The 24938-nt window shown below is 38.9% G+C and overlaps 4 protein-coding genes across 10 annotated transcripts; 1 reads left to right on the top strand and 3 right to left on the bottom strand.

Moving 5' to 3' along the window:
- Window positions 1–227: 227 nt before the first annotated feature.
- Window positions 228–13029, bottom strand: LOC128265369 (beta-1,4-mannosyltransferase egh). 3 transcript variants are annotated; one of them, XM_053001329.1, is made up of 3 exons: window positions 12124–13029; window positions 2877–4208; window positions 228–2076 (listed from the first exon to the last, which is right to left on the bottom strand). In XM_053001329.1, the coding sequence occupies exons 2-3, from the start codon at window positions 3675–3677 to the stop codon at window positions 1504–1506; spliced, it is 1374 nt and encodes a 457-aa protein (XP_052857289.1). In that variant the 5' UTR covers window positions 3678–4208; window positions 12124–13029; the 3' UTR covers window positions 228–1503. The 3 variants fall into 3 exon arrangements, with proteins under 3 accessions (XP_052857289.1, XP_052857290.1, XP_052857291.1); XM_053001330.1 differs by lacking the exon at window positions 12124–13029 and adding an exon at window positions 8421–8605; XM_053001331.1 differs by lacking the exon at window positions 12124–13029 and adding an exon at window positions 6440–6584.
- A 349-nt stretch (window positions 13030–13378) lies between these two features.
- LOC128265372 (protein will die slowly) lies at window positions 13379–16620 on the bottom strand. The gene is made up of 3 exons (XM_053001342.1): window positions 16002–16620; window positions 14612–15237; window positions 13379–14167 (listed from the first exon to the last, which is right to left on the bottom strand). Exons 1-3 carry the CDS (start codon window positions 16270–16272, stop codon window positions 13979–13981), a joined length of 1086 nt encoding a protein of 361 aa, XP_052857302.1. The 5' UTR covers window positions 16273–16620; the 3' UTR covers window positions 13379–13978.
- Window positions 16621–17493: 873 nt separating this feature from the next.
- LOC128265375 (protein GUCD1) lies at window positions 17494–20544 on the top strand. Of its 3 annotated transcripts, none has more exons than XM_053001348.1 (5): window positions 17494–17534; window positions 17599–17861; window positions 18447–18715; window positions 18786–18925; window positions 19246–20544. In XM_053001348.1, the coding sequence occupies exons 2-5, from the start codon at window positions 17652–17654 to the stop codon at window positions 19353–19355; spliced, it is 729 nt and encodes a 242-aa protein (XP_052857308.1). In that variant the 5' UTR covers window positions 17494–17534; window positions 17599–17651; the 3' UTR covers window positions 19356–20544. The 3 variants fall into 3 exon arrangements, with proteins under 3 accessions (XP_052857308.1, XP_052857307.1, XP_052857309.1); XM_053001347.1 differs by having other exon boundaries at window positions 17505–17534; window positions 17594–17861; XM_053001349.1 differs by having other exon boundaries at window positions 17505–17861; window positions 18840–18925.
- Window positions 20480–24479, bottom strand: LOC128265373 (arylalkylamine N-acetyltransferase 1). Of its 3 annotated transcripts, none has more exons than XM_053001343.1 (2): window positions 24345–24479; window positions 20480–21296 (listed from the first exon to the last, which is right to left on the bottom strand). In XM_053001343.1, exons 1-2 carry the CDS (start codon window positions 24432–24434, stop codon window positions 20562–20564), a joined length of 825 nt encoding a protein of 274 aa, XP_052857303.1. In that variant the 5' UTR covers window positions 24435–24479; the 3' UTR covers window positions 20480–20561. The 3 variants fall into 3 exon arrangements, with proteins under 3 accessions (XP_052857303.1, XP_052857305.1, XP_052857304.1); XM_053001345.1 differs by lacking the exon at window positions 24345–24479 and adding an exon at window positions 22197–22461; XM_053001344.1 differs by lacking the exon at window positions 24345–24479 and adding an exon at window positions 21577–22123.
- Window positions 24480–24938: the final 459 nt, after the last annotated feature.

Here is a 24938-nt window from a genome sequence, read left to right as displayed (position 1 = left end):
TAAATAAGTGTGATCTATATGTTCTTTTTATTAAGACAATATCAATAGCAACTTTTGTTTCAAAAAAAAAAAAATGTATGTAAGGATGCATTATCAAAAGCTGTTAAAAAAAGAGTGGATAAATGATTAACTAATAATTGTTTCTCTTTTTTAAGGGCCTTTGTGTAAAACACACATTTTATCTGGGTAATAACCCCCAAAAGCCCCAATAAAATGATGGCAAGTAATTATATTTTTGACATTTTATTATTGTTTTTGTATTTGGTTCTTTTTTCATAACAGTTTAATGTGTGTGTGTGTGAGTGTGGTGTTTGTGTGTGTGTGCGACATCCTTTTTTTTTTGCGCTCTTTTGGGATTTACGAGGTGATTGCAATGCACGTGTTCCATATTTTTGGAAATTGTGAGTTTTTGGGCGTGAGACTCAAAGCACCGATAACAGTTAAACAGAATGACGAAAAGAAAAAAACAAACAGAAGATAACTGACAACTAAAAACAGAGTACTACGAAATAAAAGAAGATCAGAGAAATTCGACGGGGGCCCTGAGATGAAAATGATCCAGGACCTCTTTCATTAATCACGATCATATCATTCACACCACAATCGATTTTCCTGCAGTGAACGGAACGGACAACTTCCCAAACATTACGGAACAAATTCCGATCCTTATCCTCTGGGCTTACGGGTATAAGTCCTGGAGTGAATGACATATTTACATATTACACAAAGTACATCGATAATTGCACATGTAAGTACATAAGTCTAAACATTCAAGTTTGCTTCGCTTTTTTATCCTTGGTTTCGGTGTGAATGACAATTAACAGATTATCAATTTACAATACATTAATGTACATTTTTTAAATAATCGTAATCATAATAATAAATCTACACAATATACATACAATATTTATATTTATATAAATATAGCGCATTTTTTTCACTACAGACTATACAAAAAAATATATATTTATAATGAAATTACACTTAATGGAGAGTTTTTGTGGTGTGTGCTTCTTGGATCGGTATAATTCCCCAAATTGCTGTTGTTTTTGTTGCTGCCGGTGAGTGGTGCACTTTCAACGATTTCGTTTCAAGACATTGTAACATTTGTTCCTTTGCGTTATAATAACCTTCTATTCTCTGATTTATTTCCTTCATTTTTGGCAATAGGTATTATGAATGATCATGATTTTTAGAACGAAACAACAATTGTATGCGTGTGTGCGGTTGTGTGCTGTGCAGGTTTGTGTTGTGTGTGTGTGTGTGTGTGAGTGGGTGGTGTGTGTGGGTGAGTAGTCTTATGCTTAGAAAATGTACAAATAAAGTAAATCAATCAGATAGTGACAGGACAACACACTGAACCTGGCCAAATTGTGCGACATTTCTTTCGTTTTAAGCTTTGTTTCATTTGGTTTTTATGGGTGTTTAAAGGATGGCTTAGGGCGATATGATGGCCATGGCTACTTGATGACTCCCTCTCCACTTCTCCAGTTCCACAATATCCTAGACAGTCTCCAGCACGCGCACATCCTTCTGCACCACATAGAACTTGTGCTTCTTGCCCACCAGACCCCAAATGACGGCCACATTCTCGATGACCACATTCACGGGTATCGTGCACACCGCACCCAGCACGCAGGCCAGGAATCGGAGCAATCCGAAGCGGTATAGCGAAAAGGACTTGATTACGCCGAACACGTACATATAGATGTTAATGGCCGCAATGAAGGCGCACACAAAGTCCACCAGATTCGGGCAGGGAATGGGATACAGTGCCGCAAAGATGATGTTCGACGTGGACAACGGCATGGTGACCCACGAGTAGACACTGATGCCCAACAGTAGCTTGTGCTTGAAGGGTATCATCTTGGAGTGCACCACCAGCAGGATGCCCTGCAGCCATCGCTTCCGCTGCTGCAGGAAGTCGAGCAGCGTGAACGGCGACTTCTCGTACATCTCGCCCTCGATGAAGTCGAACGTGTATCCCTGGCTGAAGGCCCGCATCGCGAAGAAGCAGTCCTCGGCCACCGAGCCATCGATTCCGTTGTCAAAGGACACCGAACGCTCAGCACCCACCTGCAGAAAAAGTACAGGGTATTAGTATGTCTCATTTGAAATACAAGGAATTATAATGATTTGGGTCGATTTGTGGCCAAGAAAAACATTCTATATTGTTATTCTAATTCTTTCAAAAACTCATTATCAATTAGAAGCAACTTGTGCATATTAAAAAAATGTGTTCCTCTAACTAAATGCCATAAAAAAAATGTATACTACATGAGAAAAGATAGAAACAAGTTTGAAAATTCCTCTGAATAAAACATCTGAATAATCCATAAAAAATTTCAAGTGACTTATAATAAGTTTTACATTTTTCGATTCAAAATAGCTCATATCTAAAAATTGAAGTTTATAAAACTAATTGTTTAAATAAAAAAACAATGAGTTGTTTGATTAAACATTCCGTAGTTCTAGGAATTGATTGCGACATAAAACATCTTTTTATAATAGGGTTCTTCAAGTGTGTTGATAACAGAAAAATGACGACCAGAAACGATTTGACTTTGCTGTTCGTTATGCAAGTAAAAATAAAACTACAGAAAACAGTAGATAAAATGTACTTTCTGGTTTAAGCACACAGAAGTCACACAAGTCCATTAACTCCTTCCAAGCCTAGAAGTTCCCATTCATTGGTAAGTGGTAGAATTATATCGCACTTTGTTTGGTGCTTAGGGAGCTGTCAATCGTGATAAAACCCCCAATGGGATAGTTCGTAGAATTCCCCAAGAGCCCACTCATTTTCCCTGCCACAAGCCGAGCCACAAAAGGGATGATGGGGGGTGGATGGGGAATAACCGAATAACCGAATAACCGACCTGGGTGACCACATAGCTGCCCTTCCAGCTGAACAGCGGCTTGTGGAAGAGCTTAAACTGCAGCCGCAGCTTGCCCATGTCATCGGAGACGCGAAAGCTGTCCGCCAGCGTGGTCAGCCAGTTGACCACGTTCTCGTTGGCATAGGTGATCAGTCCTTGGCCAAACGGATGCTTGCCATCCAGCACAAAGTTAATGATGCCTCGCACTGAGTTCTCCGTTACCAGCGTCTCCTCGTCCAGGTGGACAACCCAATCGCTGTCGTTCAGCAGATTGACATTGTCCTCCAGGCAATATTGCAGTGCCCGCGACTTGAAGAGCGCCCCCGTTCGCGTCTTGTACTCCTTGGGCACCACAATCTCACGGATGCGGCGATGTTGCGCCAAATTCACCGCCTTGTCCGTGACCACTTCGATGAGGAAGTTCTCCAGTCCGGTGTCCAGGCAGGTGTTCATGTTCCGCAAGACATTCGTCTTCACCAGGTCCGGGAAATCGCCGCGCGTGACCACACGGATGCAGATGAAGGGCGCCAGCAGGGGACTGCCCTTGAGTACGACCTTCTCGGGGAAGGCATTGTAAAAGACCAGGCCGCAAAAGTTGAACAACACCTGGGGCAGCGTGAGGAGCGTGAGAAAGCGCAGTAAGTACAGCAGAACCGTGGCCACTTGGCCGTATGCAGTCCATGGATCCACGAGCGTAAACGAGTTCTCGTCAATCTTAATACCGCCGGAGAATACTTCGAAGGTGACTATCACAGTGATGAGCAGTATGCAGTGCAGCAGATGCTTTGTGGTGGAGTTCATCTTGGTTTGCGCGATGTGTGCGGTGTGTGGTGTGTGGTGTATGGTGTATGGTGTATGGTGTATGGTGTATGGTGTATGGTGTATGGTGTGGTAGAGTAAAATATCGTATCTTAAATGGCTATAGCCCTCCTGCCTTAAGTAGACTTGTGCTGCGGCGTATCCTTCGTAATTGGTTATCCGTAATCCTTTCAAGTATATGCCTTATTTTGTTTGTTTGTTTGTTTGTTTGTTCGTTCGTTCGTTCGTTCTCCGACCCAAACTGTGAATGAGTCAGTTGCAGTTGTATAGTTTCTGTAAGTTGTTTGTGCTTAAATCTCTGCGATTGAGCGGACTACTGAGCGGGCACAGGCACTGGCACTGGCACAGGCACCCCGGCTCGATAAGCTGTGCTCCGAATCCTCTTCAGCTCCTGGGCGAGCGGTGGCGTCTGCTCCTCCCTTCCTCTTCAGCTGTTGGTTAACTTGGCCTTGGTTCCAGCCGCTGGCTTGCTTGCATTTAAGACTCTCAGCTCTGTTTCCTGGTCAGACATTTCTGTGAATGGAACAAAAATAATGCGAAATTTTAGTCACTTGCACTAGTGTTGTCGAAATTATGGGTAATAGGATTGAATAAATATAATAAAAGATAAAAAGGCGGTTAAAATACAAGTTTTTAACTAAAACTTAATATAGCTAGTTTTAGAGAAATTTTAGAAAAATAAAAATCCAATTTAAAGTCTGTTAAGAAAAAACGTTTTAAATGATTTCCATTTTTTTTGAAAAACGAAAACCAACACCAACGGAATTTTCAAGTTTTAAATTTCTTAGTGATTATAAATAGCTTTTTAAAATTTCCCAACCCTTACTTTCCTTTGTTTTTTTAATTTTCCCGTTTCGAAAAAAAAAAAAAACAAAAAACTAATATGCCAATGAAACTTGGCATCTCTCTTCTGCGACTCGCAATCTGGCATTTAAAATTAATTAGTGCCGGGCATGCGGTGCTTAATTTTTTTAACCTTTCACATCGGCCACATTTTTCGTTATATGATTGAATTAGAACCGAGTGAATGGGCGTTCCATGTAACCGCCATTAAAACATGCTAATCATTAGGAATCGCGTGCCTGGCGGCCCATATCCATTGATCATATTACCAGCCAGCCAGTCAGTCAACTTTTTTTATATTCTCCAAACAGTTTTGAGAAACAATTGAGCGAGTTCAAATGCCAATGATTTGATAACAATTGCTACACTTTTTAAATTTTCATTCGCATGATTATTACTGGTGGCGCTGATGCCCTCAAAATTCTGGGAGTATTTTCGGTTGGCCACGCAGATAACGTCTGATCATTTGAGCAACTTCCATATACTTATTTATATCATCCATTATATATTTGTGTATGCAACGATATCCGAATGATATTGTTTTTGCAAATGTTTCCATTTGTTTGTTCTTTTCTAAATGACTAAGCGTGATATTTAAAAAAAGAAAAAATGAGCAAGCAAATGACTATTATAGTCGAACCTGGGAATACTAGGAAATGTTTAGATAATTCAGCCTTTGAATGACACTTTCGAGTGCATTCAAAAGATAGCCCAAAATCAAATTAGCGATAAGGACTCGCGTTCTCAATTATCATCGATCAGTAATCAATAAATTGTCCAATACATACACATTATCCGTTGGGCAATGCATGATTGACTCACGGTTCTTACCCTTAGCCGAATACCGCCACCCTCCTGTCAAATAAAAATATCAATTAAAACACATTTAGTGTGCCATCTACAAAGCAATAGAAACCAGCGAAGAAATAATCAATTAAAATTGAATTCACCAAAATCTCGAGCGAATAAGCAAATCAATTCATAAATACCATATATATGTATATATATATATACATATATTATATATATATATATAGAACCCCTATAAAACACACAATGAACCCCTAGGGAAGTGACGAATGCCGGGTGAGGAAGTTAAACAAAATGAGAATGACAAGAGTCGGAAACTCAGACACATATCATTTGAACTTGCGTGATTCATGTGGTTGGTTGGACTTCGGCCCACACTGACCCAAGGAAAAATGAAGAAAAACCGCTGACCAGCGGAACACTAATGCCAGCGAAATTTTCCATGGATTCAAATATCCCACGGGAGTGTCGACCAGTGTGTCTGGGGCGTTTTCCGATGCAAGGGCCCACATAAAGAAACTCACGCCCCATATCGATTTATCCACAAATTGTAAGGTGGAACCCCGGAAATTTGGGAGGTTGGGCGGTCCGTTGATAAGAGAATATCGAGGGCTAGGTGCTAAAAATGGAATATTTGCTATTCTCTAGGTATTTCGTTGGACTGCTGTTTTTTTTTTTTTTCTGGATTTCTGCTTCTTGGAAAGTCTCACAGTAACTACTCGGTATCATGCCGCTTAACAGTCACCCTGCTTTTCAAATATATACTCAAATGTTGCTTATCGTTTAAATGCCATTCGTATATATATATTATATATATATATATATATATATATATATATATTTGGCTTTGGCGAGATAACTACACTATTAAGGGCAACTTTAAACAGACAGGTTTTGTGTTGAAAAGATCTAGACTTAATACAAAAAAAAGAAGTCCTTACATTTAGACTAGTACCTTTAAGGGCATCTTCTATAAACAATGCCTGGATATGTAAAAAATAGCATTTAAAAAAAAACTCCTTAAATTTAAGCAGAGGAACTTTGTGCGTAAAACAGAGATTTAATTTTAATATTTTTCCTATAAACATTACATTTATTTGGCTCAGCCTTAACCGATTTCCTCTGTATTTGGGCCGACTACTGCGGCACTTCAGCCAGCCACGGGGACAAGCGTACGAGCACTATTTACAATCCGTTGACGAGAAGCGACGGCCTTCGAGAACTGCGAAATCCAAGATAAACGCGTTCGCCGTTCGTCAGCAAAAGCAGTCTTATGAGATCTGGAGTTCTCAGCAGTGACGAACCCAGAGAAAACCCAAAAACAACATCAACAATGACGCCCGTGGTGTGCTTATCACCGAGTGGCCGGAGGAGGCGGTTCAACGACAATTCCGGAGAGACCAAGCCTCAGATAGCCCGGCCCGGGAGCACTGTTGTTGGGGGCGTAATGAACTTGGATCGCTGGCGATAACCGGTCCGGTCCTCTACCGCTCTTATATAAACAACAAAATCGGACTGACTGACTGACTGGCTGGCTCACTGAGTGACTGACTGATTGGGCTCGGTGCAATAATTTCAACAATAGGACTACTAAATGGCTCTTTTCATTTGCTGGCTTTGTTTGTTTTCTTTTTTTTTATACTTTTTCGCAACTAACTGCGAGAAAATGAAAATGAATGCAACGCTCCAACGATTGCAGGGCAGTGCACAAAATCAAATACAGTGGATATATGGGTTAAGGGAAAAACCGAAAGTGCAAACAGTTCACTTATAAGCAAAGACTAAATTTCGCACGGGAAAACAAGAGTTTCGAGTGTTGTTTAATAAGGTGGCTGTCGGTATCAGTACCAATAAAGGAAATGATAGGCCACGTAGTTGCATTCTATTGTACAAAGAATTATGATATTATCGGTATATCGGTACACAAATAAGGATTTCCATTACTTAACCGAAGCAATAAGAAATACTTTGGATTTTTTTATATATCTTATTCATCACAAAATAATGTTTAAATATGTAGTGGTTTGTAATATTATTAGTTAATCCACTCTAGTCACACTTAAATCAATTGATAAAATACCTCTTGAAAAGATAATCTATCAACGATTGCACTAAATATATAACGTTTAAGGGGAAAAAATAACTCTGATTTACAAACTATTTGCAGGCGATAACGACTGTAGTGTGCGATGCCATTGCTGATAGACTGGTTAATTGCCGCGGCACATTGTTCCCGGGGACAATTCCAAAGCACCGATGAGAAGCTTTAAGTACAGGTAAATCTAATCGTAAGCACCTGCCCTGAGTCACATTGTCATCGCACTTGGACACTTGAACACTTGGCCGCTCGAGAAGCGGTTCCATTAGCCAAGTTAATAGTCCAGGCCTGCTCTTTTCGGTTCTCACTTCTCTTATATGCCAGGGCCCATTAATTAGCACGTCTCAAGAGTGGCCTAGAAGTCAATTAAAGTGAGCACACCGATCACACAGAAAAAAAATGGGCATAACTTGGGATTATCCGAATAAAATTACATAATATCATATTGATAATACGCATGGCTTTCAGTTTTGTTGCAAAACATCTAGCTAAAAACTTAATTTGTTTACTACAAGACTGTCACAGAAAAAAAAGGAAAACACTTAAATTTTTTTGTTGTTTTTTATAAATTTTTAGTAGATTAGTACTTAATTTTCTAGACATTTTATGGGTTTTTTATTTAACTGTGTTTGCAACGCCAATAGTATGGTAATATTAAATCACAAAGATCGTTGCTTGAAAATTGTTCCCCAACTAAAAACAATTAGCAAAACTTTCACAATTTTATGACCCATGTTTGATATATGATATATAATTTATATCGGGGCTTAAACGATGTTGTTGTCGCATTAAATATTTTTGCCTGTGCACTGTGCACAGTCAATGTCAAAGTCCATCGCAGGGCTGAATGAATGGGAAATCCCCAGTTCACAGGTGATCGTTTCAGGTGTTGTGAATTACAGTCATTGCTAGTGGGCTGTGATTTGTTTTGTTTTTCGCTCCACCCCGCCCCCCGAAAAAACCACCCCGCTCACCAGTCCATAATCACGCTTTTTCGTTTTATTTTTTCTATTTATTATTCGTGTTTTTTTTCGTATATTTTTCGCTATGATTCGGTGCACGTTTTCGACTCGATTCGTTTCGATTTTTTACGCGCGTTCTCTGACTTTTCCTCTCGTGCTTCGAGCTACGAAGACGGTCGCCGGTACACTAAGCTCCATTGAAATCGGTCATGTACACCTGCCCATATGGTATATGGTGGTGTATGGAAGTTGCTCTGTATGTGTGTGTGTGTGTGTGTGTGTGTGTGTGTGTGCACCGTCATAATAATAAATTAAATACGTTATCAAGCGCAGAACACAATCAGCGGAGGGCAGAGCAGAGCGCCGCTAACAATTGTTGGTAGTATGTACCTGGTACACGTAGAAGAATCACCAACACCCACCCACCGGCAAACGCTAAATGTTACGTATTGCCCAGAAGGAGTTATCGGCAATGCGGAAATCTAAGCTAATCCATTTTTGATGCATTGAACGTCACTTCAGTGGTTTATCAAATCAAATGTGACTTTTCGGTGATTTATGATTCACTCGATGGATTTAACCCGATTTCTTTTGCTGCCAATTGATCTGAGTGTTTTTATAGGATTTCAGGGCGTGCTTATATCTTATTTATGATCTACACACTTTTCAAATAATATTGATAAAAACTGGCCCATATTTTTTCGCATTTCCTAGGCATAGGCATTTTAGGCATATTAATAGATAAGTAAGATATTTTAGAAACACCCTCGTCTAAAAAGAAACGATTCAACGACTTGCTATTTAATTTTATAACAATGTAACTTTACAAATTTAATTTTTTAATAACGTATTTAATAAACAAATTTAAAGCAACCGTTTGTGTGCCATCATTTTTTTCTGTGTATTACGCACGATTATGTCGCAATCACTTCTTGAATCATTTGAATAACACTACGAGCTCAAATAGTAAGTTCAGTGAGTGTCTGTCACTGCGGGTGACTAATTTAGAGCGTTTGCACTCGGCTTTAAGTAGGACAGTAGTTCTGGTATTTATTACTTATCCAGAGATGTCGTCATGGATCAGATAGATGCCCATTAAGGGCATTCAATAAACAGAGAGCAGAAATAAAATATGTACACCGATTAATACATATGATAAAAATTAGATAGGGACAATGGCAAGGACACTTACTGCTTGTTTTGTTGTTGTTTCAGGGGCTCTAGCTGGCAAGTAAATATGGATAGTAGCATTTCGAATTTTCGGTTATACCAATAATACATATAAGTACCAATGTGATTAATTTTAGATACCAGTTTGTTGTGCACCCAATTCAGTGGCATCGGAAGCACTTCAGTAGATAAATAAAAAGATAGGATAATAGCATGTCAAAAAGTAGATAGGGACATTAGCAGGAACATTCACCGTAACCGAGGTGCGAGTTCCGTTGTTGTAAGGTGGCAGTAGGTTGGTTTAGTTCCTCCTTCAACATGACATCATACGGTTAGACTAGGGGTTGTGGCCACTCGATGAACAAAGGTATGAGTAGATAGGGACATTAGGAGGGACATGTACTGAATACTAGGTGACAATTCTTGTTGTTCGTCCCATTATGTCGGTTCTTTTTTTTTTTTTGTTCGTCACGCGCCTTGTGCGGAGGAGTAGTGAACGGTAGTGCCGGCTAGTGTTGGAGACACACAGAGGGCTGGGAAAATGAGAGGCAGGGCGAAAAGAAATCGCTTATCGCAGTGGTCTGAGCAAACACCGACAAATGTAGATAACCGCCGGCAGAGCACACAATCAACATTCGTTAATTGTGGCCACAAATGAAATGTAAGTAAGTCTGTGTTCAGTGCAAGTCGCACTGGAAGTGCACTTCTCCGCGGGTTTAAATCAATAAAAATTGTTTTCGCAATCTACAGTGCATTAGTAATCAAGAAAACTGGAAATATTTGGTGCAAAAAATTGATGGTCCTCAAGAACCTCGTAGTATTGTGTAAGAAACCAAAAAACTGTTTAGTTAGTTTATAAGTGTGTTTATAAGTTAAAAATATCCAAAATGACTTATTAATACCAGAATTTAATGAAATTTCCTTCAAACGGGTTAACCTTAAAATAATGCCTTCAAGATAAAGGTGTGCTAAGCGATTTATTTTATGTATTGTGTGTATACTGGGCATTGTTTACAATCTAAAGCCCACATTTCCTCTTATCTGCATCAGCAATCCAGAAAGCAAAGTAAAGTTTTTGTAAAAGTAACATTTTAAATAAATACCAATTTATATGGTCATTGCTCTTAGTTTTATTCAAAAGTAATAAAAGTATCGCCTTACCAATGGTTGAGTAATTTCTATTTCTTGTTTTGATGCTTGCTGTATTCTGATAAGTCTTTATTTTATTATAAAAACTGCCCATTAATTTTGAGATCATCATTATCTCAAATCGCAAGGTTTTGAATGATTGTCTTGGTGTATACATTATCTATGACATATTATGTTATTCCATTCCAAGTTGGTTGCCAAAAATATTTTAAAATTGGGTCTCTTCTAAAACCTACTTAATCCAGAAATAAAATATTGGAATAAATCTATTTGTTTAATCCGGCATTTACGGCAAACGGAAACAGTTCTTGGGACGAAAATACCCGATTTTCAAGTGTTTACATCGCAGAATGTTAAATTCTTCTTTGCTGCCTTCTTCCACAATAAAACCATTCATTCGAAAGATGTTTACAGAGAGTGAAAGTAACACACAAATGCATGGACATAAACATCCTGCAATGGGCGTTTTTTTCTTTCTTTTTTTTTGTGGTGACTGTACACCAAGGGAGTTTTGGCATAAGGGTTAAGCACACACCCTGCTGTGCCCGTCGGGAGGTTATTAGGGGGCCAAGAGAGGGGGCCACTGCGGACGAAACTCTTGCACAAGGACATTTCCCGCTAGCTATGAATATTGAATGCAGACGAAAGTCACGAGATCCCGAGTAACTTTCCAAGTTAACAGGTCACAATGCTACATGGAAAAAAAGAATACAACAACACGCGAGCTCTGTCCAAACAGTCACACAGCTGTGCTCAAAATAATAGCATTTTCACTCCATTAATATTGTTTCCCTACAATATTCTACTCATAAAATAAGACCTATAATAAAGATTAAGTGTACAATCTGTACGTTTATAAAAACAATGTTTATAGGTTTGAATACACTTTTTTATGAAATGCTCTTGTCTCAAGGTATTAAAAACGAATAAGAGCGAAGAGAAAATATTAAAAATTAAAATGTAATATATACATAGTACCCAAAACCATTAAACTAAACCCACTTAACATGCATACCCTTAAAAACCTGACACATTTAAAAATATTATTATTTATATTTTGTCCATATCATAATTACAGACACATTTTTCAATAAAGCTATATTTAGTCATATTAATTTGCCCGCAGCTGTGCACATACACACACGGTAAAAACAAAAACAACGACTAACCGAAATGTGCTAATAGGCGGCCCAAGGGCGTCGAAAAGAAGGGGGACGTTACCTTAGCGGGTGGCTAAGCAACAAGGGCGTAGGCAGGGGGTTCATTTTATATTATTTTTAATTTAAATTGTACGAAATTTGTATTCAGTTTTCCTCTGTTTAGTGATTAATTATTGATTTAACTAGCGGACCCCCTTAAACAAAAAATATAACTACGCTGTTTTTTTTTAACTTACCATGTTTTCCATGCCAAAACGGAGTGGGAAGAAGAAGAGTAAGTGTCCAAATGTTTGGGTTTCTTATTCTATCTGTCTGTTTATTTTTCTCTTCGGATTACTTTTAGCTGCAGGTTGCTGTTATTGTTATTGGTGTGGCAGAAGGCCGGGGGCGTGGCGGTGGTGGGCGGGAGTTTTCCGCGTTTCTGGGTGTGCCGCGAAAATTATACACTTTTCTTTTGGCGCCTCTCCCGTCTTTTACTCAATAGCTCTTCCTCACTCTCTTTCTTTTGCTCCCGCCGATTTGTTTGGTTTATTTTCGTATTTGAATTTCTTGTTGCTGGGCTTTTTGTTTTTGTTGTTGCTGTTGCTGATCTTGTCTTGTTCATTAATATTTGCAATTTTTTTGTTGGAATATATATTTATAAACTTGCTAATTTTCTCTCGACCTCTCCTTCATCACCGGTTTACGCCGCTCTTTCTCGCTCTTTCAGCGTACTTTGCACAGACAAAAAAAAAATTGTTTATTAGCGATTGGAAAACCCCGAATGACAGCGAATGTTAACAATTTGGTTAAAGGAATATCGATTTTCCCACGAGCGCGATGTTTTCATTTGATATTTTTATTGCAACTTTTTTTTTTCTACTATACGTATGTGTGTGTGTGTGTGTGTGCGTGCGGTGCGGTTGCTTATGGGAGTGTGCGACGGCGGCGGATCGAAATTATTCAGCAAGACCCAAAATTCACTGGGTGATTGTTTTGGCGATTGGCGCGCACATTGCAGAGGATTCCGATTCGGACCGCGGATTCGGTTGAGTTCAGCCAAACGAAACGAGTGAATCGAATCCGTGTTTCCGTGTTTCGTCGGTTTTTTCGATTTTCGTTTTGTTGAGTGACCGTTGCGCGCCGCTGTCAAAATGAATCATCTTACGGTCACACTTTTGGCGGGCCAGTGTAACCGTGACTTATAAAACTGGGCTGACCCAGGGTCACACTCAATTTGCGGGGGAAATTCAAATTACAACATCCTTGGGTCAATTTTAATTTTTTTACCAAAAAACAAATTTTTTTTTTGTAGGTTTTTAACAAAACGAATCTCCCAAATATTTAAAATTTCGACCATTTTTTTTTTGTTCACATTTTGGAAAATGTTTGATGCAAATTTTGTTTTTGCTCCGATCCGAACCAGCATAACAAAATAAACTTTTAACATATATTCGTTGAACACCTACTTTACCTTTATACCCTTTAATAATAATTAAAAAAACCCAACTATTACAAATAAGTGACTCGCCTCAAATAACGCTCAAGATGCAAGGGCATTTTTTGCGACGTTGAGGACGTGTTTTCTTTTATTCAAAATTTACATTTCGTATTTTATATATATTCTTTCTGGCGCTCGGGTGTTGACCCAAGCACCTATGTATATGTATGTGTGTGGTTGTTGCTTAAATTTAGTTGTCTCGTCACCGAAAGATCATTATAATTGTTTTGTGGGGGTGTGTGTGTGGCTGTGTCAAAGGTTACAAACATTTTTTGGGGAATATTATCGCTTTTTTGGTGGCCAATACAGTAGGCTAATAAATATTTATACATTAATAATTGTTTTTTTTTTGTTTTTCCGACTTTTTTTGTGTGGTTTTTCTGTTCTGCCTTAGAATGTGAGTTTTAAATTGTGATTTAAAAGTAGAATTTAAGGTTTCCTTCTTTAAATTATGTATACAAAAAAAGGGATATTAAAATTATTAATTAATTTTTTCCTTTAACATAATGTTATCCAAGAAATGTATGTGTGAAGGCAGCCAATAGGCTGCTCCGGCCGATGGCCCGTTCGTCCGTCCTCCAGCTGGATACCAGCGATACAAGTCGCCCGCTCTATGTGTCCGACTTCCACAGCTTGATGGTCTTGTCGTTTTCGAGCGCCGCGGATGCGATAATGTTTTCCGTGGGATGGCAGGCGGTGCACAGCACGGTGTCGGTGTGTCCCTGCAGTTTCTGCACCACCTCCTTGCTCTGCAGATTCCAGATGTAGACCATGTTGTCCTCGCTGCCGCTCACGATCCACTGAAACGGCAGAAGCACATTAAAATCGAAGTACAAGAAAATTAATAGAGAAATTGGGTTAATCTAGAAAGTAAAATTCATTTCGTTTGTTTTTACAACAAAAAACCTTGCATTGTAAATACCTAATAATTTTTACAATTGTAAATTACAGACTAAATAATCAATTAAATTCATGATTCAAAATTATAAGTAATTGATCATAATTCAGTTTAATTTTAAAAGGTTTTGAACAAAAAATCTTAAAAATTATACATATAAAAAATAATTCCTAATATGTTAACGTAATCTCTTGTTTAATTTTGTTTGGCAAAAAAGACTATCAATTGTAATCACTTGAATTTAAGAATGTTTTAGCATTTCTTTAAGGATAAACATTGATAACTGGTAAAATACTTTAGATAATACAACTATAATTCTCTCTGGAAGTAGAGATTTCAAACTCACCTTGCCACCCGTCACCGAGAAGTTGGCAAATATGCAGTATTTCTCGTTCTTGTGGCCCGTGTACGTCTTGAGGCACTTGCCCTTCGAGTAGTCCCACAACTTGAGAGTGTTGTCCAACGTGGCGGCCAGGATGTACTTGCCGTTGGGCGAGAATTTCACAAAGCTGACGGGTGGGTTGTCGTCGTCGATCAGGGTCTTCAAACACTGCCCACTGGCCGTGTCCCAGATGCGGCACAGTCCGTCATAGCTGCTGCTCACAATCAGCGAGCCATCCCGATTGAAGTGGACCGCCGAAACGGGATCGGAGTGGGCGGGCAGGGTCTTCAGGCACTTGCCAGTGCGCACGTCCCAGATGCGAACGCTCTCGTCGAAGCTGCCGGAGACAATCAGGTTGGACTGCGGATTGAAGTTGCAGCAGAACACATAGTTGCTGTGCCCCTTCAGGGTCTTCAAGCTCTTCCCGGTGCTCAACTCCCAGACCTTGAGGGTCTTGTCATCGCTGCCGCTCACGAGGAGTCTTGAGTCCGAGCTCCAGGCCACATCACTGATGCCCAGTTTGTGGCCCGAAATGGTCTTCTCGAACTTGCCGTCGTAGGCTCCCCAGATTTTGATCAGTTTATCGGCGGCTAAGGGAAAATAGAATATTTAATAAGAACAAATAAATTTATTTAATAACTTAAACATTAAGTGGAAATCTTGTATTCTTTAATTGCTTACAATGCTATTAAGCTCTATTAGTGCATAAGTCATTCACGTTTTCCAGGAGAGTAATACCTTTTTGGTTTGGAATAAAATGAAACAAATACCCCAAGTGATTGCTAAATTTCATTGTAAAAGCCTTTTCTGTATTATATTAATTTTACTTATAATTAGGTAAGGTAAACACTTACATGACTTTCTGTTCATAAACAATCAAAATTCTACTAATCAAGTTGGCATCTGTCAATAAACAATGAATTCTATACATTGTGCAATAGAACTTATCAAATACACACCAGTTTAATTCGGATGGGACGTATTTACATATACATTTACACGACCCTTTGATAAATGACAACTCCTCTTGCATTCAAAGACTGATATAAAAACTAGCAGTTAGGCAAAATTGTTTGGTAAATAAAAGGGTTTTATAGAAAGATGTCTTATAAGAAACTTTCTTCCAACCATTGGATGGAATATACGCATCAAACGCATATTTCTAAATACAGATTTGCTACCGTATTTCTCGGTGAAGTGGAGAAACCACTCTGAAGGATAACTACTTGGTAAACTCCTTGAATTTGTATGGTCCTTTGATTGCATTTGAAGGGACAACACCACGCTCCAAGTCCCTCCATGGATTCGGAAGGAAGTAATTCCCTTCCCAGGGATTGATTTGAGATATACTCACAGGAACTGGCTAGCCATTCGCCATTGGGACTGAACTTGACCGCCGACACCGCCTTGGTATGCCCAGCCAGCGTGAACTTGAGCGTGTAGTTGGGCTTCACCGACAACGAGCTCTTGTTGGAGGCACTGCTATTCGAGGAGGTGGTGGCCCCCGGTTGGCCCACCGAATTCGGTTGCAGCGAATTCGGACCACTGGGCGCCGTGGGCAGCGGTTGCGGTGGCGGATGCACTACGCCGGGATGGCCGCCGTGCACGGCTCCGATGGGCACCATGTCCTTGCGGCTTTCGGATTCCGATGATCCTTCCTCTCCCGCCTTCTTAGTTTAAATGTAGTTTCCCTTCTTTTTTTCGGCACGCCGCACACGTGCTTCTTCTTCTTGATGTTCCGGCTATGTGGAAACGCCGACGCCGATTTTGCGATCGTTCTGGCTGAGATTTTGGTGAAGTCGGTAGCTCCTCCTTTTTCCGGTGGTCACCGGCTGCTCGCTGCTATGTTTACGATTTGTTTGTTTTAGCGGGCGCTTGGTTTTTTGGCTAGTTTGGGCCACACGTGAAAATAATAACAATTATGGTCACACTGATAAATAAAATAATGTTGCCAGCGCGCTAGTGTGGCCGTTGCAAGTTTTAGCCGGTATACCAATGAGGTGATTGTGCATCGCCATCCGGCTGAAAGTTGCGCGGCGTGTTTCCTGGTTTTTATGGGGTTTTTCTAGAAATGACGATTTTAAGAATTGACGGAGCTAAAATCCCAAAAACTCGGACTGAGTTCTCCCGTTGAAAAGTCCTAAGAAAACCTCAGAAAGTCCGGAAGAGTGCAAAGCGCGTGCCCTAGCTAAGCGTTGCCAGATTGCTGAATCAATTTGCATCACTATTTCGCAAACGGTATTCGTATTAGAAGTTTTTTTTAATTTTGCAACAAAGCAATAAAAACAATTTTATTTAAAATTATTTGATTTAAAATAAATAAGCAGAAAGTCGAACTATTGGATTTATTAACAATCTATGTACTGTCAAAACTTTTTTACTTGCATATATTTGGAGATTATTATTATGTTGGGACCAGTGTTGCCTTCTTTATTTTAGTAGGACTATCCTGGCTCTTTAACAATTCAACGAAATTTTCAGCAGCCTCTGGGTTGTATTTGTATGGAACAGCTGACAAACAGCTGACCGAATTTCATTAATTCATAGATTCAGTCGTTTAGGGAATATCCAGAGTATTTAATCTTTTTATATAAATTTTTATTTGATAAAAAACTAAAGATTTATGTTGGGTTTTAAGTAAAGCTAGCTTTAAGAGTTTTTTTTCTTGAATAATTATTTTTTGATGAAAAACATAACAAAACTTCAAATAAAAATGGTTATCGCAAAATTGGGAATGAAAAAGACTATGTGGGCTAGGGCCAACACAGAGATAATTAATTAGTTCTTAAAAAACTTTTAAATTTTGGGCTTTGAGATTTTAATAAGCGTATTTTCACTCACCCAATGAACGGTCACACTTGCTAGCAAGCCTCGGAAAAAGGAAAACGTAAGTCATCCCCGAAAAATCAAAACATTCCGAAATCGACGCCACATTCGCCTGCGCAGCGCAGCCAGTCGAGGGCACAGGACGAAAAGGACCCAAGGACCAACGGATTTGGCCAGGATGAACGGACTGGCGCCCAGCAAGCACTACAATTTGACGCACTACCAGCAGCGTTACAACTGGGACTGCGGACTATCCTGCATCATCATGATCCTGTCGGCGCAGCAGCGGGAGCAGCTCCTTGGGAACTTTGAGGCTGTCTGCGGCGAGGAGGGATTCGGGTCCAGCACCTGGACCATAGACCTGTGCTACCTGCTGATGCGCTACCAGGTGAGAACACTCGGATATCATGAATCGACCAAAGCATCAAAAATACAGTACGTCTCGCTTAAAAATTATTGGAAGAGTTTTATCGTGTTTCCTTTTTTGAGAAAAAAAATTGTTAGGGACAAACATTAAAATTTCGAATTTAAAAATATGAACAGTATTAAAATGAGAACATACATATGTATAATATCAAGTTTTAACTTTTAATTCTTTATTTTGTATAATTTTTTACGACCAAAATATCGAAAAAATTGTATTCCCTTTTTTTTTAATATCACCAAAAATCTCTCTAAATTGGACAAATTTAAACAATTATTTTTTTATTTATCGAAAGCTAACATTTGAATTCAAAATAAGATTAAAAACCACTTTAAATTATACAAAATATGTATATATATATATAAACCACAATGAATATTGGAGAAAGTTTAACTTTTAATTATTTTTATTGAAAAATATAATTCGAAATTTAAAATAATACCAAAAATAACTCTCAACTAGAAAACATCTATAAACCATATAGAATATTGAATGAATTTGTAATTATATTTCATTATTTATCTATGTTTTGACCATTCGTAATACCAGGTGCGCCACGAGTACTTCACCCAAACGCTCGGCATCGATCCGAATTACGCCCAGCACACCTACTATTCCAAGATCATTGACAAGGACGAACGACGGGTGACGCGCAAGTTCAAGGACGCCCGGGCACATGGACTGCGCGTGGAACAGCGCACCGTCGACATGGAGGTCATCCTGCGGCATCTGGCCCGCCACGGACCCGTCATCCTGCTGACCAATGCCTCGTTGCTCACCTGCGAGGTGTGCAAACGCAATGTCCTAGAGAAATTCGGGTGAGTTCCAATAAGCCTCCAGGCCAGCCAAAAAAAACACCCAAATACCCCATAAATCGCAAATGAAAAGCTGTTTTTATATACCTTGCATCGCTCGAAACACACGACAATTGGGTGCAAAAAGGTATGCCGGTCACTATGTGGTGCTCTGTGGATACGACATGGCCGCCAAGAAGCTTTTCTACCACAATCCCGAGGTGCACGATGGCCGTAAGTACTCAAGGAACACTAAGGTGACTCGATTAGAAATTAAACGCTTAAGCAAGGCTTAGATCTGTGCTAATCTGGTTTAAATATAGTTACATGTGGTTAAAACCAAGTCACTTTATTACATTTTAATCGGCAAATCATTTATTTTATAAGATATTTACGAACCTGAACTGAAAAACAAAACAATTTGAAAGAACTTGCATAAACTTTTATTTTGTTATTTTTAATAAACATAAGATTTCGGGGCAAATCGAGTCACCCTTGTGCCATCCAATTACGCTATAAATTCATTGATTTTCATTTTTGGCTGTGTTCCACAGACATCTGCCGTTGCCTCATCGAGTCCATGGACACGGCACGTCGCGCTTACGGCACCGATGAGGACATCATCTTCATCTACGAGCAGAAAACCACCCCAGCCAGGGAGTGAAAGGATTAGAATGCGGATAAGGAGCTCGGAAGAGGAACAGGAGTACCTGCAGTTGCCAGGTTGCCAGGTTATAGGAAACGGAGGATTGGAATCTGCGCTTGTGATATTAGAACCTTAAAGGGAGACATTTAGAAGGGATATGAAGGTTTAAAGAAGGAGCTGCTTGGTTAACTTTGGCACAACAGTGTACTTTATTTAGGTATTGCTAGCAGTTGGTCCCCATAAAAAACAACACTTACAAAATGTTTATGCAAACACCAGCCAGGCAGCTGTCTACATTTATAGTTATAGACCGGGTCGACTTACGCTCCAAGAAAATTGTAAACGGCAAGTAATCCAAGGGTATTTCCTGTTTACGTTCCCATATAATTTATATACTTTACATATATAATTATTAAGTTGCGACATTCCATATTCAATTAAAAAGCGAGTTCTTTTTGAATGTAATATTTAAAATACTCGTAAAGAGTAAGAATGGTTAAGCCAACCTTAGGATGTCCTAAAATGTAGTTGACCAGCTTGTCTTTTTTGATAAGAACTTCATGTAATGTTTTTTAAAGTTATCGTTGGAAACGCAATTGAGCTTCCTTTTTTTAAATCCTCGTGTTTTTGGTCACTTAGGTGACCTTGATGTTATTTATTTGCAAATCATTGTTGAAGAGGACTTTTTATCTCTTTCCATAGTTCCTTGTTTTTTAAATTCTTTTTGATTTTGTAATGTTATCTTGTATCTCCATCTCTTATTCCTTTAGTTTATTATAAATATTAAAAAGCATTACTTATTTGAGCGTCCTTGGATTTAAGATGCCATCTGTCATTCGTTTTCGCTAGGCGGAAAAAAGCAAACAACTACATCGTTAAAAAACATGAAGGATTACCAATGGAAACAACTGGTAGCAGGACAGAAACTTGCATAGAAAATCTTCGCCTATAAGAGATGTAACGTAATGTTATTTAAAAAACATGATTCTTGTTATAAAAACAACTGAAATATAATTTCAGGAAATGTTCAATTTAGGGAACAAAACTGGAACTGCCCCCAACTTACTTTCGGTATTCTGCCATCTAGTCATTTCCGTATATGATTGCATTTCTTTAGATCGACCCACTCAAACACATTCCAATGCGATAATGAATAAATACGTTGGCTGTATGTAGTAAATATAAAAGATTATTGTTCCGAATCAGAGTCAGCCAGTCGTCTCCTTAGTGGGGCTGCTCCTTGTCGTCCTTATCGCCCTCACAGATCCTCTTGTAGAGCTGCTGCATCTTGATGTGCGGCGCCTCAACGGGCAGGATCACCTTGCCATGCTTGTCCGTATATTTGTCATAGGGTTGCTCCGAGAAGACCTCGAATCCGTGGGAGCGGAATATCTTCTGCGAGAATATGCCAGTGGCATCGGCCTTCATCAAACGGAAGCCGTTAGCTTTGGCCACCGCCACGGATTGCTTGACCAGCTCGTTGGCGATTCCCTGGCCACGGTAACCGGAATCCACCGACAGGATGCGTACATCGAAAATGGAACCCACTGCGAAGTGTTCGAAGAGATTGTACTTGAGACTATGCCCGTGCAGCAGCTCAAAGATTTTCCGGAAATCGGCGTCGCTAGTGCTGTCCAATTTTTTCAAAGATTTGGCCGCATTTCCTGGCCTCAAGATGCCGTTTAGCACAACGCCGGCGATTTTGCAGCAGCCCTCCACTTTCGCGTCCACGGCCATCAGGCTCATCCGATCCTTGATGGCCTCCACACAGTGAGCCTCCAGAGCGATGCAGCTGCTACCGTTTTGGCACAATCCGGCGGACTTATTCAGCGGCTCATCGGCAAAGAAAGAGCGACGCAGGTGCTCCAGCACCTGGTCACAGTCCTCCATTTCGATCTGTTTGTACTCCATGGTGGCACAGCTAGCGGAGGCACTACTTCTTCGGTTGGTGACCAATTCCTAAATGGTGGTGAGCAATTAATATTAATATTTAAATAAATAAGTTTAAAATTGTATATGTTTTTATTATTGCTACTTTGAATCATATATTATTAAAATGATTTGAACTATATTTTTTTTTTTATTAAATATTTTTGACTGTAGATGTAAACACTAAAAATAGTATAATTTGATAAGAATTTAAATTTGATTGATTTCTCTTAGTAAATCTGTGGTTTACTCCTTTATATTTATGTAAAAAAAAAAATGATTTTTTTATACGAAAAAGGCAATTTTGTACCTTAGTTCAACTTTAACTTTAGCTTTATGTTCGTTAGCGTTGTATTGTTTCGTTAATTGTTTTGTCATTTAGAATTAACTGTTTCTTTCCTTAAGATAAAGTCTTTTCTTTTGTCAAGCAGAAATAGAACATAATTAAAAAGAAAATAGTATTCAATTGTAATTTTTCAATTCGTTCTGTTTAATTAAATTGTACCTTAATATAATTGTACCGAAATATAAAAAAGTCAACAACTGATTTTTTCCACCTAGAAATACAGTGTAATAAGGTGTTGTAAAATATTTTTTGACGCATACATAACCATAGGTGTTAATCGTGTATGGGGAAGGACACTTTTTCTATAACTTAATTAGTCGCAACTCTCTCTGCCCTTTTGAATTTCAACCTTTGTCTCTCACTCACTCTCATTGCACTTTCTCCATCTTTTGTGATTGCCCTAATGACACACCCCCATCGAAAGGCGCTCCCAATGACACTCCCCTACCCCGCCCTCACACAAAGTACCATATCATCCTTTTAATTTAATTCCAAAGACCATTACAAATACGAGACTCCGTATCACCTGTGGCAAACCGATTTCGAGTTGGATCACATGAAATTTAGAAGTCAGTTCCACTTACTCTGTAGTTTTGCGGCGGATTGTAGAGGATAAAGTGGACGGTATTGCGAGGACTTGTTGTTTGTTTTCCTCGGCTGGGAAAAAATGTGTAACCTACTTGCGGGCGCTTTCAGATGCGAAACGCGACTGGAGCAGCTGGAGCAGCCGACAAAAGTGAACCACCAGCGACAGCATCCCGTATGTACACCTCGAGAAAATCTCTAGCGATATATTTTGCGAAAAAATATTTTACTATTTTCTATTCAAATAATCTTAGGAAAACCAAACTTCAACTTCATTGATCACTAAAGAAAGTAATAAATATAATATCTGACAAATAGCATCAGTTGAAATATAAGTTAATATTTTGCTACCGAAAAACAAGTTGGGAATTTTAAGCATAGGCTTACTTCAACGAAATTGAATGGTGATGGCAAATGTAACTTTTAATCAGAATCAGAGTGATTATTTTGAATACGATTAAAGGATTATTTGTACGTAATAAAATGTAGTGCCCAAGGAGTACCCATTTTTGCGCTCAGTGTTCGCCCTCGGGTCTGCATCATTGCCGAAGCATGAGAAAAATGCTGCCCTTTGGGGTGGGGTAAAACAAGAGAAGGGGAACCCGCTTTGCCGTCCAACAATTGCTCTGTTTTGCCTGTTGTTGTCGTGTCCTCCGTGTGAGCCATGCGTATACGCAACGTGAACGATTGCCTGGTCGTGACTTATGCCCAAATACAAATACATATACAATTGTTAGCCCAGTAAAATCGAGAGTTTTCCCCGCCCGATTTCCCTCCGTAAAATCCACCCAAAACCCCCTTTTTTGTTCGAATTTGCACCAACTGTTGATTCCGCCTTTGTGAGGTTATACCCGCCGTACAATATACGCCCGTACTCACACTTATATACAGATTTTGACTTACTTAACGGCCAGGACGTGCCAAGTTCAAAAAAAAAAGAGAGAGAATCCCTGTTAATATATATAAATATGTGCAAATAAGGGCTTTTTTTTTGGCGTAAAATGGGGGGTAGGATAAATATATTGGAGTCCTGTGTGCCAGCTGGTAACGCATTTGACATGATAAGAAGTGTTTTTTAAATTGAACAATTTTTCTTTTCGCCAAATTAGGTATAATTATATTCAAAAGGTGCGTTTAAAAAGCCACGAAAAATTGGTTGTTCATTAATGATTAAACCATTATGAAAAAATATTAACAAATCATATTGTTTACAAAGAAAAGACATTTTCCTAGTAATATTATTTTCTTTGGGCTCATTAATTTTTACGGAGGAATTTAAAAATGCTTAATTTTGTAAAATTTTATTTATTGGCCGCTGTCATTATTATAAATGCAATTTAAAATATATTTATCTTGATCATGATCATGTTAAAAGCTTTTGAATATGGAAACATTTTTTAATGGCCCAGATGACCTTGCCTCGTTTTGGAGTCTAGACAACGCCCCTCGTGAAGCCGTTGCTGACCAAAAGTGCCATCGAGTTCCGACCTTTCCTCACCTCGTTACTCGCTGGTATGCATATTCATTACTTTAATTAATACCCCTACTTGTTCGCCGCTGGGCTGTGTCCAAATGGGGATGACACGTGTCCACTGACACACAATGGGTAAACTGCACTTGGGAAAACAAGGCAGTGTATTTTTTAAATATTTAATAATAAAACCGTACATGCTAAAATATTTGTATAGCAAAGATAGGTTAAATAATTGCTAATAATATTTTTTACAAATTAGTTGTTTTGGCAATACTTAAACCAATTTTTTTCTCTCTGGACAATAGTGCTTTATAGACACTATGGACATTCAAATCGGGTCACATGACGGCACAAGACGCATATTCAGATTGCGTGACTCTGCTCCGGATGGACGTGGACGTAACCGTAACCGTAACCGGAGACCCGTAGACATCCGAACAGATGGGGTACAAAGGTATTTCAAAGTCAGTGCCGCTGTGCGTTTATCTGCGTGTGGCAGCTAGTTTTTGTTTGCCCCAAAAATTGTTCTGCGTTATTGATGGCAATCATATTCAATTGATATCAATCTGCGCTAACGGTAATAAAATGAAACTGGCATCACTGCGTCACAAATCTGTCAAAATGACAATCGGCCTATCGAGTGACTATCGAACGGGTGCAATCACTAACTGACCTTCAAATGGTACATCCTTTTGGTGCTCCATTGAAATCCGCGGTTGATCGCGATCGCTGGAATCCTTTGGGAGAACCTTCCGAAATCCATAATATTAATAGGCCAAGAAATTTTGAATCTTACTTATAAGTCCATGATATGGTGAGAATAAAAAGGTTTCAAAAGCTTGGGAAAATTATCAATACAATAATATAACAATAATATATATATAATAATATAATTCTGTTGACAAAGTGATTTTATATCATCACAATTTTTGCTCTTGGATCAGCTGATGTCATCGCTAACAAGCATTATTTACTGTATATTTTGTATATATTTTAATAATCAGTTCGTTAAAGTTACGGTTAAACTAATTAAAAGTTCATAGATATCATTGCTGAGAGAACTATAATATTATGGTCTGCTTAGCCCTAACGACTAAAAGATATCCATTGTCTAAACGTTTTATCTTTGTTTTGTGATATGATTTTACTGCCTTAAAAGTAAAACTTTATATATAGAAGTTATTATAGGTTAACGAAAAACTCATAATTAAATTATCATAAAAATATGTAATGCCGAGAAGAGTAATTATAAAACCCCACAATAAAT

The sequence above is a fragment of the Drosophila gunungcola genome, unplaced genomic scaffold, assembly GCF_025200985.1.
Source record: "Drosophila gunungcola strain Sukarami unplaced genomic scaffold, Dgunungcola_SK_2 000115F, whole genome shotgun sequence".
NCBI lineage: Eukaryota > Metazoa > Arthropoda > Insecta > Diptera > Drosophilidae > Drosophila > Drosophila gunungcola.
This window is presented reverse-complemented; position numbering and strand designations above follow the sequence as displayed.

Bases quoted from the DNA above. Each gene is read 5' to 3' on its own strand.
- LOC128265369 (XM_053001329.1), bottom strand. From the start codon at position 3,677: ATGAACTCCACCACAAAGCATCTGCTGCACTGCATACTGCTCATCACT. The intron at 2,077-2,876 runs GTCGGTTATTCG...CTTTTTCTGCAG, and splicing joins GCAGCTATGTGGTCACCCAG to GTGGGTGCTGAGCGTTCGGT.
- LOC128265372 (XM_053001342.1), bottom strand. From the start codon at position 16,272: ATGGTGCCCATCGGAGCCGTGCACGGCGGCCATCCCGGCGTAGTGCAT. The intron at 15,238-16,001 runs GTGAGTATATCT...ATTTTCCCTTAG, and splicing joins CGAATGGCTAGCCAGTTCCT to CCGCCGATAAACTGATCAAA. The intron at 14,168-14,611 runs GTGAGTTTGAAA...CTGCCGTTTCAG, and splicing joins TCTCGGTGACGGGTGGCAAG to TGGATCGTGAGCGGCAGCGA.
- LOC128265375 (XM_053001348.1), top strand. From the start codon at position 17,652: ATGAACGGACTGGCGCCCAGCAAGCACTACAATTTGACGCACTACCAG. The intron at 17,862-18,446 runs GTGAGAACACTC...TCGTAATACCAG, and splicing joins ACCTGCTGATGCGCTACCAG to GTGCGCCACGAGTACTTCAC. The intron at 18,926-19,245 runs GTAAGTACTCAA...TGTGTTCCACAG, and splicing joins TCCCGAGGTGCACGATGGCC to ACATCTGCCGTTGCCTCATC.
- LOC128265373 (XM_053001343.1), bottom strand. From the start codon at position 24,434: ATGGATTTCGGAAGGTTCTCCCAAAGGATTCCAGCGATCGCGATCAAC. The intron at 21,297-24,344 runs GTCAGTTAGTGA...ACCACCATTTAG, and splicing joins AAAGGATGTACCATTTGAAG to GAATTGGTCACCAACCGAAG.